Source organism: Somniosus microcephalus, chromosome 5 (assembly GCF_052327205.1).
Source record: "Somniosus microcephalus isolate GS21.2 chromosome 5, FLI_Smic_1.0, whole genome shotgun sequence".
Classification (NCBI taxonomy): Eukaryota; Metazoa; Chordata; class Chondrichthyes; order Squaliformes; family Somniosidae; genus Somniosus; species Somniosus microcephalus.
In genome coordinates, this window is record NC_140991.1 from 296178321 (window position 1) to 296195493 (window position 17173).

At 45.5% G+C, this 17173-nt stretch overlaps 1 protein-coding gene across 3 annotated transcripts in view; it reads right to left on the reverse strand.

Moving 5' to 3' along the window:
• Positions 1-12369, reverse strand: part of LOC147117825 (regulation of nuclear pre-mRNA domain-containing protein 1A-like) — a 65520-nt gene extending 53151 nt beyond the window's left edge. For 2 of the 3 annotated variants that reach the window (XR_015078537.1, XM_085989173.1), the window contains exons 1-2: positions 12064-12369; positions 3520-3649 (exon numbers count right to left, since the gene is read on the reverse strand). Coding sequence is in view for 2 of the 3 variants with exons in the window: in XM_085989173.1 (XP_085845299.1) it covers positions 3520-3649; positions 12064-12214 (281 nt within the window). In the remaining variant the exon portion in view is untranslated. The remainder of the gene's footprint in view (positions 1-3519; positions 3650-12063) is intronic. The other variant, XM_085989174.1, reaches the window with a different exon arrangement.
• Positions 12370-17173: the final 4804 nt, after the last annotated feature.

Genomic DNA, 17173 nt, shown 5'->3' on the forward strand with positions numbered 1-17173 from the left:
TGACTATCAACATATACCATGATGGACATGCCGTCTGTTTTAGTATAGTTGAGTTTCTAAGTTTGAATTGATTCTTTGAAAGATGCTTGGAAGTGAGGAGGTTGGGTTGATTACATATAGCACTACGTAATCAGCATTCGTTGATATTTTGTGTTCAATCCCTCTTGCCTGTACTCAGTGGATGCCTGGGCTCACCCTGGTACACATCATTAGTAATTCTGTGACTTAGGCTCACAGTAAAGGGAACAGGGGGCATCCTTGTCTGGTCCCCCAGTGCAGTGGAATGCAGGGATGCTGAGGCCATTGGTGTACACTGTGGAATGGAGGTGAAAACACAAGAGTGTAATTTGCCTCCATTATCTCAGGTGTCACAAGAAGAAACTTCTACTCAACTCCAGTGAATGCCTCTGCTGTATCTAGGGAGAGTGCCAGGGCAGGCCTAAATCAGAGGTTAGGGCTACTGCAGTAGTACACCAGATTGAACAGCACCTAGTATTGTTCCTTGACAGGCAGCCCCATATAAAGCCTGTATGGTCTGTGTGGACCAGCCCAAAGAGGAATGCATCCAGTCTCAAGGTGAAGATCTTGGCCAGTATTTTACACTCAGCATCGAGAAAAGATATAGGTCTGCATGATGAGCACCAGGCTTTGTAGAACTCACCAGGTAGCCATTAGGCCTTGAGGGTTTCTCCGATTGGAAGCTTTTACTGTCAGTTGGAGCTCACTGGCTGAATTTGGGCCAACTTTCCTGAGAGTTGGGGCGGATGGACGGACCGGGGGCGGGGGGGCGGGGGCGGTGGTGGGAGGTTGGATAGCCATTGTGCGGTTTGTTGGGATGTGGCTTGGCACTGAGGAGTAGAGCAAGGTGTTATCCCAATAGGCTGTAATGTGAGATTGCCATCAGTTCACTTGATTAACACAATAGCCCTGCTGGCGAAGGGTATATGCAAGATATTTTCCTGGCTTCTCACCTGGTGCGTAGCATTTGGAATACTGGAGGAGCTTTTTAAACACCCACTGGTAAGGAGCAAGTTAGCTCTCCGCTGACTTATATCAGGGTCTTTTCTGTACTCTCTGTTCTGTACCTCCTGTGTTGAGATTCTAACTCCATTAACTTTTGTTCCAGGTTTTTCTGGGTCTGCAGCCCTTTATGCTTCTTCACAGAGGACTTCTTCGGCGATTTACCACAGTAGTGTGGGGGACATTGTGATCCCTAGTTTCCCGAGTTTATCCCAGAGGTGTGATAGGAACTCTGGGCTGTGACGCCACTACTTGTAGGGAGGGATTGGTTGGCTAGGATGAGTTACTGCATAGCAGGGGCATGGTCTAGGATGACTAGTGACCATATTTCACAACACGAGACTCAGAACGAGTCAAATTGTTTAAAAAAAAAAAGTCCATCCTGGTGTATGTTTTGTGGGAGCACAAGTAAAATGAAAATGCCTACTCTGGAGTAGAACGGCAGACATCCACCAGGCCCTCGTCATTAATGCCCTTGAATGGCTCTGGTTACTTGTCAGGGAGCCCCGTGTCTGTTGGGATTTTGCCCCATTGAGTTGGCAGACATATAGTTCCCCGCCCATGATCACTCTGGCTTCCATATGTGGAGCAAGCATGAGGCAAGTACGGGGGAGGGGTGCAACGCACGCAAAGTGTTCTCATTCGGGGCATACACACATTAAGCTTCATTACTGGTTCTCCCCACTATTTGATGGGAGTGCTGGTATGCTTAGATCTCCCCTGGCGGGCCGGGCTCTGTTGGCTGTTAGGCAAAGGGCAAGGTGGAATGTTGCACTGAATTGGCACTCACCTGGTTTCCTGCTGTTGATCGAGGTAAGTCTTTTAAATATCAGGACTGGTTTCTCCATGCTCTCCGGGGCTCCTTGTGATCAGTGATGCAGAGGGAAAGGTCAGTGTTGCCCTTGAGGCTAGGGTTTTCTTTAGAGGTTAACTGCCATTTATTTGTAACTCTCTTTAGATGCATTTTATATAGCACAGTACTGTACTAGCTCGCTTCCTCAAAATTGAATTTAGTGAGCAAGTGATTTTTTTTGCTTCAATGAGTTTACTTTTCTTTCCTCCTCCTGTCCTCTGTGGCATGAGTTAGAATTGGTCCAGTGATCATAGCTTGAGAGCTCTCCCCACCCCCCCAAGCACAGCTTTCTGGACAGGCTCTACAGTGCCAAGAGCAGGAGGACAATCAGGGCTGCAACTATCATTAGAGCCAGTCAGAATAGAGTGAGCCGCTGGAGGTTGAACGCAGCAGGACCATTTTTTAAAATCCTTCTCTGCACCCAGCCATTGGCACTACATTTGCCAGATAAAATATTTTTTTCCAGCATTTATTGCCGATCCCTAATTGCCCTCGAGAAGGTGGTAGTGAGCCGCCTTCTTGAACCGCTGCAGTCCGTGTGGTGAAGGTACTCCCACAGTGCTTTAAGGGAGGGAGTTCCAGGATTTTGACCCAGCGACGATGAAGGATCGGCGATATACTTCCAAGTCAGGATGCTGTGTGACTTGGAGGGGAACTTGGAGGTGGTGGTGTTCCCATGCACCTGCTGCCCTTGTCCTTCTAGGTGGAAGAGGCCGCGGGTTTGGAAGGTGCTGCCGAAGAAGTCTTGGCGAGTTGCTGCAGTGTATCTTGTAGATGGTACACACTGCAGCCATGGTGTGCCGGTGGTGGAGGGAGTGAATGTTTACGGTGGTGGATGGGGTGCAAATCAAGGTGGCTGCTTTGTCCTGGATGGTGTCGAGCTTCTTGAGTGTTGTTGGAGCTGCACTCATCCAGGCAAGTGCAGAGTATTCCGTTACACTCCCGACTTGTGCCTTGTAGATGGTGGAAAGGCTTTGGGGAGTCAGGAGGTGAGACACTCGCCGCAGAATACCTAGCCTCTGACCTGCTCTTGTTGCCACAGTATTTATGTGGCTGGGAAGGCAGAGTGCTTGCCAGCACAAATGCCTTGGATGACAACCAATTTAGTGCAAAACTTGAAGAAAATTGGAAGCCCTTTAGAAAATGTGGACATACAGGTGACGTCGTCACCAGAACAGATCGCAAGTCATTTTAAAATCAGAAGACGTTTTACAATATTTGGCACACCTGTGCTGAAATTCAACTGCCCATTCTAAATAATTTATCTTAGTTCAGATTTTTTCCAAATGTACCTCAACTTATCTATACTCAATCAAGACAGGGAAAAAAAATAACTCTCCCTACTTGGCTTCATCATCCATTGGTCATACTTCTGTTTTAAGTGTGTATTTTACTGTCCAATGGAAGGGAAGTGAAGCAGATTCTGCAAGCCTGATGCTTCACAGATCAGACACATCCTTTAGAAGGAACTGTGCCCGTCATTTTTCAAAGAATAAAAGTAGCAGCGTGCCTTTAATTTAAAAAACACAATCTTTAGAGTCATTTCTATTCAAATAACTTGATTGTTAGAGACATTTACTTTCTAAATGTGGGCAGGTTATTAATGAAGCTCTGCCTTGCCACATTTGCGTTGAACAGGACAGTACCTTGAAACATGAGAAAATGCATCCACCAAAACTGGCGCAAAGTCCTTGGTAAATTCAGGTCCCTTTTTCTTACTGTTCTGGATCACATCATTGGCCAGATAAAGGAAGGTCAGTTTTCTACTTGGTTTAGCTGTGGACAAAAAGTGGAGAAAGAAAAGTCAAGCGTCCTAATGCTATTTAATGGGTTACACTGCCTAACCTAACGTCTTCATTTTCTGGCGAGAAGCTAAAATGAACAAACACAATAATACTCAAAACAAATAAATGAATAAATTGGAATAGTGTCAGCCATGTTGGTAGCACTCTTGCTCGAGTCAGAAGGGTTGTGGGTTCAAGTCCCACTCCAGAGACTGGAGCACATAAAGCTAGGCTGACACTCCCAGTGCAGTGCTGAGGGAGTGCTGTACTGTCGGAGGTGCCGTCTTTCAGATGAGATGTTAAACTGAGGCCCCGTCTGCTCTCTCAGGTGGATGTAAAAGATCCCATGGCACTATTTTGAAGAGCAGGGGAGTTATCCCTGGTGTCCTGGCCTGTATTTATCCCTCAATCAACATCACTAAAACAGATTATCTGGTCATTATCACATTGTGTTTGTGGGAGTTTGCTGTGCGCTAATTGGCTGCCGTTTTTCCTACATTACAACAGTGACAACACAAAAAGTACTTCATTGGCTGTAAAGTGGTTTGGAATGTCCTGAGGTCATGAAAGGCGCGATATATTTATTTATTTCTGAGAAATACATACTCGTGCAATGAGCGTTTTAATTTTCCGACACTCCAGCTAAGCTGCACACAGAGCAATGGCCAGCCCCCAAGAATAAATTTTAATTTACATAGCGCCTTTCATGACCTCAGGGCATCACAGTCAATGATGTACTTTTGAAGTGTAGTCACTGTTGTAATGTAGGGAAATGCGACAGCCAATTTGTGCACGTCAAGCTTCCACAAACAGCAATGTGATAAATGACCGGATAATCTGTTTTAGTGGTGTTAATTGAGGGATAAATGTGGACTAGGACAATAGAACTCCCCTGCTCTTCTTCAAATTGTACCATGGGATCTTTTACGGAATCTCAGTTGAACATTTCATCCGAAAGACAGCATCTGCTCTGTAAGGCACTGAAGTGTCTACCTTAGATTAAGTACTCGAGTCTCGGGGTGTGGCTTGAACCCACGACCTCCTAACTCAGAGGCGCAAGTACCACCACTGAGCCAAAGTTTTATTGAGGAACTGATTTCCTAACTGTAACCAGAAAAAAACTAAAGCCTGTATGGCAGAGTGGATAAAATACACTCAGTGTTGTCATCAGGATTCTGTTCAAGTAGGCTCTAGGAACCCATCTAAATAGCAGGCCAAGCCAGGAACAGCTCTCTCTAAATCTGGTCAATAAAATATCTACCGCCCACAACATAAGTAACCCAAGCACACTGGCAAGGTTCTGAAGCATGGTTACAGTACACCAGGAGGAAAGCTGCAAACACCCAGAAATGAGAGATACTTAAACATTCCTATTTTCACTATACAGGAAACTTTCGATTAACCGGCCCCTAAATAACCGGAACGCTCTATCCACCGGCAAAATTCAGGAATCGGTTCAGATAACTTATTACTTTTTTTTACTCCATCTGTTGCTGTGCAAGAGTGTAGCTGAAGCTGTTGCTGAGTTACAGAGACGCTTGCAACTTGTGCCGATTGTTTTGAAGCAACAGGGTTTGTTACTCTATACGGAGCTCTGAGCTCCGTATCTCTTATAGCGTTCGGTCGTCCGGCATTGATGATGAACCGGCACCACGTCGGTCCCGTCCGTGCCGGATACCAGAAAGTTTCCTGTACATGGGCTCCCGGTTAAGCAACACCTCCATTTTAAAATTCTCATCCTTGTTTTCAAATCCCTCCATGGCCTTGCCCCTCCCTATCTCCTCCCACCGTACAACCCTCAGATATCTGCACTCCTCCAATTCTAGCCTCTTGAGCATCCCCAATTTTAATCACTCTACTGTTGGCAGCCGTGCCTTCAGCTGCCAAGGCCTTGAGCTCTGGAATTCCCTCCCTAAACCTCTCCGCCTCTCTACATCTCTTTCCTCCTTTAAGTAACTCATTAAAACCTCTCTGTTTGACCAAGCCTTTGGTCATCTGCCCTAATATCTCTGTGTGGCTCGGTGTCAGATTTTGCTGATTATGCTCCTGTGAAACGCATTGGGACGTTTTACTACGTTAAAGGCGCTATATAAATGCAAGTTGTTATACCACAGTGCGCTGTCCAACAGAAATCACTGTCTCGCCACACACGTGGCTGCACGATACCATTTTAGCCACACACACCAATTTTAGTCGATGCCTTCCACACAATACAGGTAAATGTACCCCAAGTGTATATTTACTTAACATCTACCACCATTCAACGGGAAACTTGGCAGTCTTCTGGTATGAATACATCAGACACAGCACATCAGCGCAGCTTCTAGGCTTTTGTTCAGCTGTTGCGAGCGATACTTTGACTCGATCAGAGCGATTGCTGAAAATGTTGACACGCACGAGATGTGCCAGACCCGCCCCTGCTCTCCATCTACAAGGTGGCTGGATGCAGTTTTGCCCTTGGTCAGGACGTGCCCTGTTGAAGCTGCTCGTTATTGGTCAGGTCTTTTTTCTGCTGGCCTTGAGCGGTTATTATAACTGGTCGAGCTGACCATGATGACAGCTCCTCTCTCCGTACAATGATGCCGGTGCTTCCATGTTACACACCATTTTAGCAGATAACCAAAGACACAAAGCACACACAATCAAAAAACATCTGCACACTTTGTTTTTGTCTTACCATTTCATTAAAAAAAACTCATGCATACGGCGTGCAAATCACACACTCAACAGCGTCTATTACTTGTTTATTTACTAATCAAAAAGGCAATTAACCACATTTGGATTCTCAATTAGCCATGTGGCTAACATATTGGACAACACTGCTATAGCATATCTGGTTGCATACACATTAAATAGGTGGTGACAACACTGAATCATTTAATCGCCAGGATGATCACTAACATTTGCTGGTATCAATTCAGATTCTAGTGGATGTGTTAACTTTGCAATCTTTCTCCTGAAGGTGGTAGAGATGATAAAATGAAAATTCAAAAGGCGTTTGATAAAGTGCCACATAATAGACTAGTTAGCAAAATTAAAACCTATGGGATTAAAGGGGCAGAGAGGATGCAAAATTGGCAAAGAGACAGAGAGAGCAGTGGTGAACGGTTATTTTTCAGGCCGGAGGGAAGTGTACAGTGTTGTCCATGGGGTCGGTATTGGGACCACTGCTCTTTTTGATATATACTAATGACGACATGGACTTGGGTATAAAGGGCATAATTCCAAAGTTCACAGATGACACAAAACTTGGAAATGTAGTAAACAGTGAGGAGGATAGTAGACGACTTCAGAAGTATTTAGACAGACTGGTGAAATGGGCAGATGAAATTTAATGCAGAGAAGTGTGGAGTGATGCATTTTGAAAGGAAGAATGAGGAGAGGCAACATAAACTAAATGGTACAATTTTAAAGGGGTACAGGAACAGAGACACAATGGGGTTCACATATACAAATCTTTGACCATGGCTGGATAAGTTGACAAGGCTGTTAAAAAAAGCGTACTAGATCCTGGGCATTATAAACAGAGGCAGAGAGTACAAAAGCAAGGAAGTTATGCTGAACCGTTATAAATTACTGGTTAGGCCTTAGCTGGAGTATTGTGTCCAATTTTGGGCACCACACTTTAGGAAGGATGACAAGGCCTTGGAGAGGGTGCAGAGGAGATTTACTGGAATGGTAACAGGGATGAAGGACTTCAGTTTTGTGGAGAGACTAGAGAAGATAGGATTGTTCTCCTTAGAGCAGAGAAGCTTAAGGGGAGAGCAGAGAAGGTGTTCAAAATTACAAAGGCTTTTGATAGAGTAAACAAGGCAAAACTGTTTCGATTGGCAGCAAGATCGGTAACCAGAGGACAGATTTAAGGTAATTGGCAAAAGAACCAGGGGTGAGATGAGAAGCACTTAAAAAAAACACACGAGTTATGATGATCTGGAATGCCTGAAAGGATGGTGGAAGCAGATTCAAAGGCATCCGCGCACTTCCGGAGATGGTGGGGGGGAAATCAGGCACAGGATCTCATGCTCGGTAATTGGTTTAGGTCAAAAAGTGTGATATAAAAATGTGGGTGAAATTGTGCTCTCTCTGTTGCAATTTAAAGAACAAAAGGAATTGCATTTATATAGCTCCTTTCATATGGAGGATGTCCCAAAGCACTTTACAGCCAATGAATTATCTTTGAAGTATTGCCACTTGTTTTGTAGGCAAACAGAGCAGGCAACTGTGCACAACAGAGCCTGCAAAGAGTTAGGAGATGGATGGCAGGTTGATCTGACGGCGTTGGTTGAGGAATAAATGCTGACCAGGACACGGGAGAACTTCCCTGCTCTTTGAATAGGATCTTTTACATCCACTGGAACAGTCAGAGTGTGTCTCGGTTTAACAGCTCACCCGAAAGATGGAAATCCGACAATGCAGCACTCCCTCAAGTAGCAGTTAGATCACGTGCTCAAGTTCTGGTGCAGCACTTGAGCCGACAACCTGCTGACTCAGAGGCAAGAACGTTACTACTGAGTCAAGGCTGTGAAATTATTTTAATTATAACTTTGAAAAATTACAGTAATTAAACAGAGACCAAGGTTACTGGTAGCTGTAGCGCAGCCGGTCAGGGAGAAGCTGCAGGTAAGCAGTTGGTGCCTCCTCACCTTGACAACTGCAGGTCGCTGTGCTTCCAGCTCGTTATGTTTACGCACAATAATCAGCCAGTAACCCTCAACCATGTCCTTGGAGCAGCAAGCCTGAAGCTCAGAGTCTCTACACCCACTGTCCTGTCTGCGCCTCCTCAATCTCACATTCTCGTACTTTGCGTACATCCAGCTGCTATCGCCAGACAACCGCCAGATCCTGCCCAACAGCCACCTCTCGACCCTGATGGTCATTCCCGACTCAATCTCGCTTCCCACGCTCACTGGCTCCCAATGAATGTCAATCATTCACCTGCTGTTTATCCTGCATTCTTTTGCAGTCATCACAAGCTCCCAAGTGCCAAGCCTTTCCTTCCCTTCTTGAAACGCACTATGTTGCCAAATTTAGGGCTTTTAAAAATCACCTTGAGCCTAAATTTTGGACCTCATTTTTAAGGAGGTAATTAACAAGTTGGCCCTGAAAACCAGAAGTCTCACTCAACATCTATCAATCTTCTGAATGCTTCCGCGCAGCTAAATTCACATATTATTTCAAGAGATCAAAGCCTGCTGACAGGTTCTAGTCTATATGACACAGAAGAGTCTGTAAAAAATTCTGGGCTGTATTTTGCAACCCCCACGCGCCCGTACAAGCTCCAGGTTTAGGCATGCGAAGCACATGCGTTAAAACCCGGAACTTGCAATCTGTCAAGAATCCTCATCCCCAGGAGATGGGCCTCTGCGGGTGGAGAGTTGCGCTATTTGCCCAACTTCTGCCCGCTGAATGCCTGTCAAATTCTTACACCTGGTAAAAGCAGGTGTAAGGCCCACTTTTACCAGCATAAGAGTTTAAAAAATAGAAAAATAAAATGTTATCACTCATTTATACTTTAAAAACCCTGTCCAACAAGGTAAGTTTATTTTTAGCCCCATTAAAACATATAAATGTTCTTTCCCCCCAAAAAATACATTTGTTTAAAATAATAAATGTCATTAACTAATTTAAAATATGTAATTAAAAAAAAGTTATTTCATGTGTTGGTGTATTTTTTAAGTGATCCCCATTCATACTTATGGGGATTCCGTACCTACGCAACTCCCTGACGAAGGAGCAGCGCTCCAAAAGCTTGTGATTTCAAATAAAGCTGTTGGACTATAACCTGGTGTTGTGTGACTTCTTACATTTGTCCACCCCAGTCCAACTCCGGCATCTCCACACCATCCCATAAGTATGATTGGGGATTCCCTTCTTTTATTGGTTGGGCCAGCCCACGTGATCCCAGGGGCGTTTGCGAACCGCCTGCGCCCCTGGGATACGTGGGGTTTTGCCCACGCGGACCCGGAGAGGCCCAGGATCGCAAGTCTCCGTATCTCCCGGGCCACCAGGTACATTTGTAGATTTTTTAACAGGTCAGAGGCATCTGCCCGCGGGAAGCCTCCGATCGCAAATTTCAGGCCCTCTGCATTAACAGGGTACTCTCGATTGTTCCCCCCCCCCTCACCCACTACTTCTAACTCTCCAGGGGAGGAATTTGCTTATGTTTTGAGATCAGCCAAATTAAACCTCTACAGATTTTCATTCTGCTATGTGCATTCCACCATGGATGGGTGGATGATGGATAAAGCAAACTGTGGATGCTGCTATCTGGAAGCCAATCAAACAGTCTTGCTTGGACTTTGGGATAGTCTGAAACTTGCATTTATGACAACCTATTTCACTACATACATGATAGCAGACAAAGATATCACTGCCTTTCTATCATGATGGGCAAACAAGCAACGGCAAGACAGTCAGTAGACAAGTTACGAATACCATTTCAACTAAGCTGGATGCTCCTGGAGGAATACATTTGTGAATGTAAAGATATTTTAATGAAACTGGAAAAAGACGAAGAACCATCTCATTTTTCCCAGCTATGATCCTCAACCAGCTAGTACTTCCTTTCTCCTTGTTGTTCATACAGTTTTAGAAATACTTTTTCAGCAACTCTAGCTTGGCTTTGCAGGAGGAATTATTTAGTTCTGGTCTCATATACAGAGACATGGTATACTACTTGACTACTTTAGTATCAGTAATTCTAATCTCAATTTATGAACTGAAAACACAATACTTCGCCCTGAATGGCAACTAGAATTCTACATTTCTCTCAGTCTATGATCCAATCAAGTTGCCAGCACAATTTGTGGAAATCGGAGATCTTGCGGGTCCTTTCCTCCAGATGGTAAAGAGAAATTGTAGATACTCCAAAATCAGCTGCATCTAGTGCTCAAGAAACAAGAATTGCACAGCACTTCATCTGGCTGCATGGTACAGCTTCAGACAAGGCCCGTTCAAATCATTACTAACTATCTATGTGCATGGAGTCTTGGGTTCCTCATTAATGTTTAGTGCCAAAGAGTAAATGAGGTGGCTTCAAATAGACTTTTCATGGCAATACTACTACTCTTGGGAGATTTCAGCCTTAATGATTAGTTGAACTATCTGTGTAACAGGTGAGCCTATGTCGATTTCCAGTCAAAAGGTGCATTCTCAGCCATTAACACGAGGCAAACAATCACTTGGCCACAAAGATCACAAATTATAAGTTGTACAAAGTTATACAACTACTGTCCTGGTAGAAAGATGGGAGGCATAAATTAATGTTACTAACAAGTTTAGAATAGATCAGGAATTGATATTGCTGTGGCAACTTCAGCTCACTAGCATCAAAATTCCTAACAGCAATGCAAAACTACTGAAATATTTTTGACAGCTGTAAACCTGGTTATCTTCAGCATCACCAGTACAGATATATTGTGTATAGACAGTTATCTCCATAAGATGTCCTTTAATTGATATACACACACAAGGATTGTGCGCGAAGGTCCAGGAGCTATATTTGAAGAATGAGACTAATCTCAGGCCCATCTAATCAGATGATTTCCTTTTTAAAAGCAAGGTACATCAAAATGAATTATATGTTTAAACACAAATGAGTGAGACTTGGCAAGTGTGCAGTCCCCACACCAGTACATTCTGTGTGTGTAGAATCCTGTGTGTGTACTAAAAAAAAAAAGATATATAAAGGCACTGCCTACAACTCCTCAGACCTCTCCTGTGATGTACAGAAGCTGACCCAAGCCTTAGTGATCAGCCGCCCTGGCAATCAAAACGGACTGTCGGCACCTCATGGAATGAAAGGCTAAGCCTGGGCTTTCTAGAAGTAAAGCATTACTAATGGCCTTGGCATGTGTGGTGCCCTGTGTGCATAGTGTGCCCTGGCGTGGTGCAGTGCGCGCGCACCCTGGCGTGGTGCAGTGTATGCGCACACTGTGCGCCCTGGCGTGGTGCAGTGTATGCGCACACTGTGCGCCCTGGCGTGGTGCAGTTTGTGCATTGTGTTTGTGCAGTGTGTGTCCTGGTATGTGCATTGTGTTTGTGCAGTTTGTGTCCACGGTGTTTGAGCACTGTGTGCCCAAGCGTGTGCAGTGTGCCACTGCACAAACACAATGTACACACCACACACTGCACACTCCAGGGCACACACTGCACACCACACACTCCAGGGCACACACTGCACACTCCAGGGCACACACTGCACACCGCACACTCCAGGGCACACACTGCACATCGCACACTCCAGGGCACACACTGCACACTGCACACCGCACACTCCAGGGCACACACCGCACACTGCAGGGCACACACTCCACACACCAGGGTACACACTGCACCAGGTGTGCACTGTTGTGTGCAGTGTATGCCCGGGTGCCTGTGCCGCCGGGCCCCTGCCGCCGTGCTCACCTTTCTTGAGCTCTCGGTGCCACACCAGCACGATGGTCTTGGAGTGCTTGCGGTGGTGAATGAGCCACAGGGACAGGGTCTGCACGCTCTGCTGCGAGTTGCTCAGTTCCGCCAGTTTCTTTTCCAGAGCTGACTCAGAAAAGGCGGACATTCTCCTGTCGGAGGGGGAGGGGAGTTGGGACACTTTTTTTTAATCCCCCCTCAAACACACAGACACAGAGAAAAAGAAAAGAAAAGACAGCGAGAGCCTGTACCCGGCCAAGATGGCGGCGGCCTTCGCCTGACGTCAGCGCGCTCCTGTTACCGGCCATGACGTCAGCGCGCTCCTGTTAACGGCCATGACGTCAGCAGCAGTGCCAAGATCTCCTCGTCCTACTCTATTGGGATGCCAATGAGGATAGTCAATCAGCAATCAATTTAATAATAAGGCCCCCCCTTTTAAAAGGGGCACAAATAATAAATCCAAATCATAAATAAAACATTGGCCATGTCTACAACTCTTCAACAACTTGTATTTAAATAGCTCCTCTAATGTAGTAAAACATCCCAGAGCACTTCACAGGAGCGTTATCAAACAAAAGTTGACACCGAGCCACAGAAGGTGAAATTAGGGCAGAGCTTGGTCAAAGAGATTTTAAGGAACGTCTCAAAGGAGGAAAGAGGTAGAGAGGCGGAGAGGTTTATAGGGAGGGAATTCCAGAGCTTAGGGCCGTGGCAGCCCAAGGCACGACTACCAATGGTTGAGCGATTAAAATCGAGGAAGCTGAAGAGGCTGGAATTAGAGGAGCACAGATATCTCGGGGTGGGGGGGGGAGGTAGTTGTGGGGTTGGAGGAGATCTCAGAGATAGGGAGGGGCGAGGCCATGGAGGGATTTGAAATCAAGGATAAGAATTTTAAAATCGAGGCGTTGCTTAACCGGGAGCCAATGTAAGTCAGCGAGAACAGGGGTGATGGATGAACAGGGGTGATGGATGAACAGGTGCGAGTTAGGACACGGGCAGCTGAGTTTTGGATGACCTCAAATTTACATAGGATAGAACGTGAGAGGCCAGCAATTGTAGTTAATCAATTAGGATGATTAATCCTTAAACTGAAGTACTTAAACCCTCGAATCATAATTGCCCTCTTTTTAAAGGGGCACAAACAATGAATTCCAAATTCTGATAAAAGCTTTTCAAATGATAATATTGTTCCTTTTATCTACTACGAACTCCAGTCCCTCCGGTGCCCAGCAGTCGCGGAAGGCCTCAAGCGTACCAGCAGACACTGCGCGCTCACCTCTTCAGGGACCTGTAATAGTCCTACTTTCCTAAGTGCCGATTAGGATGATTAAATCATCACTCGGAATCACTTGAACCATAAGTGCCAGCTTTTTAAAGGGGCACAAACAATAGGTTCCAAATTATGATAAATCTAATGGAAAAACATATCAAATTATAACTTTGCTTCCTGTGTCCACTATGCACGCCAGTCCCTCTGGTGCCCACCGGTCACGGAAAGCCTCAGGCGTCCTGTAATGGTCCTACTCTCTTAATTGAAACCCTTAAGGAGACACTGGGTTGCCCCATTGTCATCAAACAAAAGATCTAATAAAAGTGCCCCTTTTGTTTACGAGGGGCACAACTAATAAAACCCAAATCATAAAAAAGACAAAGGAAACTTAATTTTCTGTAATGATCCGTGTGCTTGATTCTCCGCCCAGGCCTGAGTGTTTCACTGGCAATAACGGCGCCAACAATGTTTATGTTTGCTTTTTAAAAAATGATCTATTTTCATGTATGGCAGTATTTTAAGCAAACAGCACCATATTCACAACCACCATCATAGGAAACATATTGCCAGAGTGAATTATGATCAGAAGGGTGAAACTGATTGCAGATGCAATTAAACATAAGGAGCTGTGTTGTTTGTTTTAATAGTTATAGTTAAAAATACATTTTAACTTCAAATAAATGCATAGCAACCATCTGTATTTGATGTGGACATCAGCATTTTGATGGGGGGGGGGACTAGTCACATATTCGTGTTTGGGAACAGAAGTCAGCTCTCCCCTCTGTATCACACCAGAGCTCCTACCCAATCCTGCTTTTGCTGCTGCTATATCTGGGATCCCACAGCTACATATTGTGACTTGTTATTTTCGCAAGATCAGGAATTAGTTGAGATGTTAAACGTCTGCCCTCTCAGGTGGACGTAAAAGATCCCACGGCACTGTTTCGAAGAAGAGCAGGGGGGGCGCACCACGGTGTACTGGCTAATGTTTATCCGGCAACCAACAGCACGAAAACAGATTCTCCGGTCATTATCTCATCGCTGTTTGTGGGACCTTGCTGTACGCAGAGTGGCTCCCACATTACAACAGTGACTACACTTCATTGGTTGTAAGCGCTTTGGGATGTCATAAGGTCGTGAAAGGTGGTCTATAAATGCAAGATCTTTCTATCCAGTCCATGGTATGCACCAATGGTAACTTCTTACAGTATCTGTAACAACAGGACTTGGGTAGTAGCTGCAGATTGGAGCTGGGGGAGGGAAAGGAGGAGGAGAGAATCTGGGAGCCAGACTTTGGGGGGAAGGGGTGAAATCGGATTGGGGGAGAGTGGACAGGAGGAGATGGGAGAAACCTGGAACTGAGATTTGGGGGTGCGGCTAAGAGAGGAGAAGCTGGGAATGTAGTTAAGGTGGAATGAGGGTCCCAACATTAATGGACTAGAATCACCAAATTCTACAGTATAGGAGCATGCCATTTGGCCCAAGAATGGGAGGCTCGCAAGGAGAGCATTGGAGTGATGGTGATCGGAGGTGAAGAAAGAATGAATGAGGGTTTCAGCCACAGATGGGCTGACGTAAGAGTGGAAACGGGTGATGTTATAGAGGTGGAAGAGCCTGATATTTCTGATTGACAGCATACGGGGTCGGACATTCAACTTGGGATCAAACGAGGCGCCTTAAGAGCCTGATTCGGGTTGTGGCAGTACCCGGGGAAGGAGATGCAGAGAGCGGTGGGGAAATGGAGTTTGCGGAGGAGGCTGAAGTTGATGGTATCGGTCTTCCTCATTGAAGCATACAAAATTATTACAGGGTTTGATAGGATGGATGCTGGGAGAATGTTTCCCTGGGCTGAGGAGTCTAGAACCAGGGGCCACAGCCTCAGGATAAAGGGTAGGCCATTCAGGACTGAGATGAGAAGAAATTTCTTCACACAGAGAGTGGTGAATCTTTGGAATTCTCTACCCCAGAGGGCTGTGGAGGCTCAGTCATTGGGTATATTCAAAACAGAAGTCGATGGATTTCTGACTAGTAAAGGCATCAAGGAATATGGCGATAAGGCCGGTGAATGGAGTTGAGGCAGAAGATCATCCATGATCTCATTGAAGGTGGAGCAGGCTCGAAGGGCCGAACGGCCTACTCCTGCTCCTATTTCTTATGTTATTATGTTCCTAATGTTTAACAGGAGAGCCTGTCCATTTTTGGGCAGGGGCATGCAAATGAAGCAGTAACTATGGGGATATATCATCCTTTCCATTTACATCTAGTCTTAATCACGTTGGTATAAAACTAGCAGTTGGGCTGATACGTGCTACTGTGAAGGCAGAAGGAAGTTTAAAAGAACAAGCTTATTCAATTACAGGTTGGACCCCCGGTAATCTGGCACCCTCGGGACCAGGCCGGTGCCGGACCATTGAAAATTCTGAACCACTGAAGGTTAGGTAAATAACACCCCGTCTGCCTTTCTATGTGTCTGTCCCTTTCACCCGTCTGGCTTTCTCGTCCTGAAATTCATCCTGAAGTTATCCTCTTCACTGCTTACTATGTTTCTGAGTTTTGCGTAAACTGCAAACGTGGGAATGATGCCTTGTATACCCAAAATCGAGTTCGTTAACATAAGACCGCCAGTTTCAATTCGTGCCGGACCACTGAAGGTGCCGGACCATCGGGGGTCGGATTACCGGGGTTCAACCTGTACAACTGTTGTTGAAATCTTCTAATTGTACTATATTTGTTCAGGTTGCTTTTGTTTTTTTTTGCTGTTACCTGCCACTTTGCCATCTACATTTGTGTCATTTGCTGAAGGACCGCCATTTACACCCCCCGCCCCCCACCTATTTTTTCAGTTTCCCTTTGGGGATTCTCTAAAGGTCGCGGAATTTGAGGTCAGCGGCGAAGCGAAGGCGTTCACCGCCGGCCCCGAAGTAAGCTTCGCACAAGGTTCTCACGATCCCTGTGTCGAGAACTTCAGGTTTTCCAACATTTAATTCAACTCAATGGGGTTTAGTGGGGATCCCCTAGTGCGAGCTGCTGTGACATCAACAGGCTGTCTGAACAGCTGATCAAAGCACCGAACTCTCACAGAGAGCAAACAAGGAAGTGAGGAAGCTCTTAAAGTTCTAACTTTTATAAAATGTTAGAGAGAGCAAAACAAAGATTGGGGCGCTCGCGTGGGGAAAAGGCGAACCTGAAGTAAAGATGGACAATTTTTTTTAAAAATTCTTAAAAATTTTAATTTTTATTCAAAATGGATAAACTGGACAACACACAAAATTAACATTAGCTTTTCAGACCCTTAACGTTTGTTTAGCAGTCAATACGCTGTTAAAACCCTAGTTACACTTAATCCCTCTGGGTCTAACTTTTAGTGGGGAATTTAACAATGTAATTACTGCAGAAGAGCCAAAGTTTTCATCAGTTTCCCTGATTTGGGTGATTGCACAGATTGCTGGCTCTGTTGGGGGGGGGGTGGGGGTGGGGGTGGGGGTGCGGGCATTGCACAGCCTGTGTCGCAGCTGTCATTGACAGACCGCAACATCAGGATTGGCGAGGCTGCATATAGGCGCATTCAGCTGCACCAGACAATACAGGCAGAGACACTCCTACCTGCATTTGACTGCCTACAGAGGCAGCACGTTAGATAGGAAGCTGCCACAGAGACTTCTAATGTGCTGTGCCTGTTACTGGTGGATTCCTCCACCCAGGTTGCCATCTGCAGAACACAGCAACGGGCCTCAGCTAACCCGTAGAGCAAATTTCTCCATTTACAATTGGTAAAATGATCATCCCTCAGTTCTGTTGTGCTTTTTGAGCCTTTTACACGATCAACCCACCAAGTCC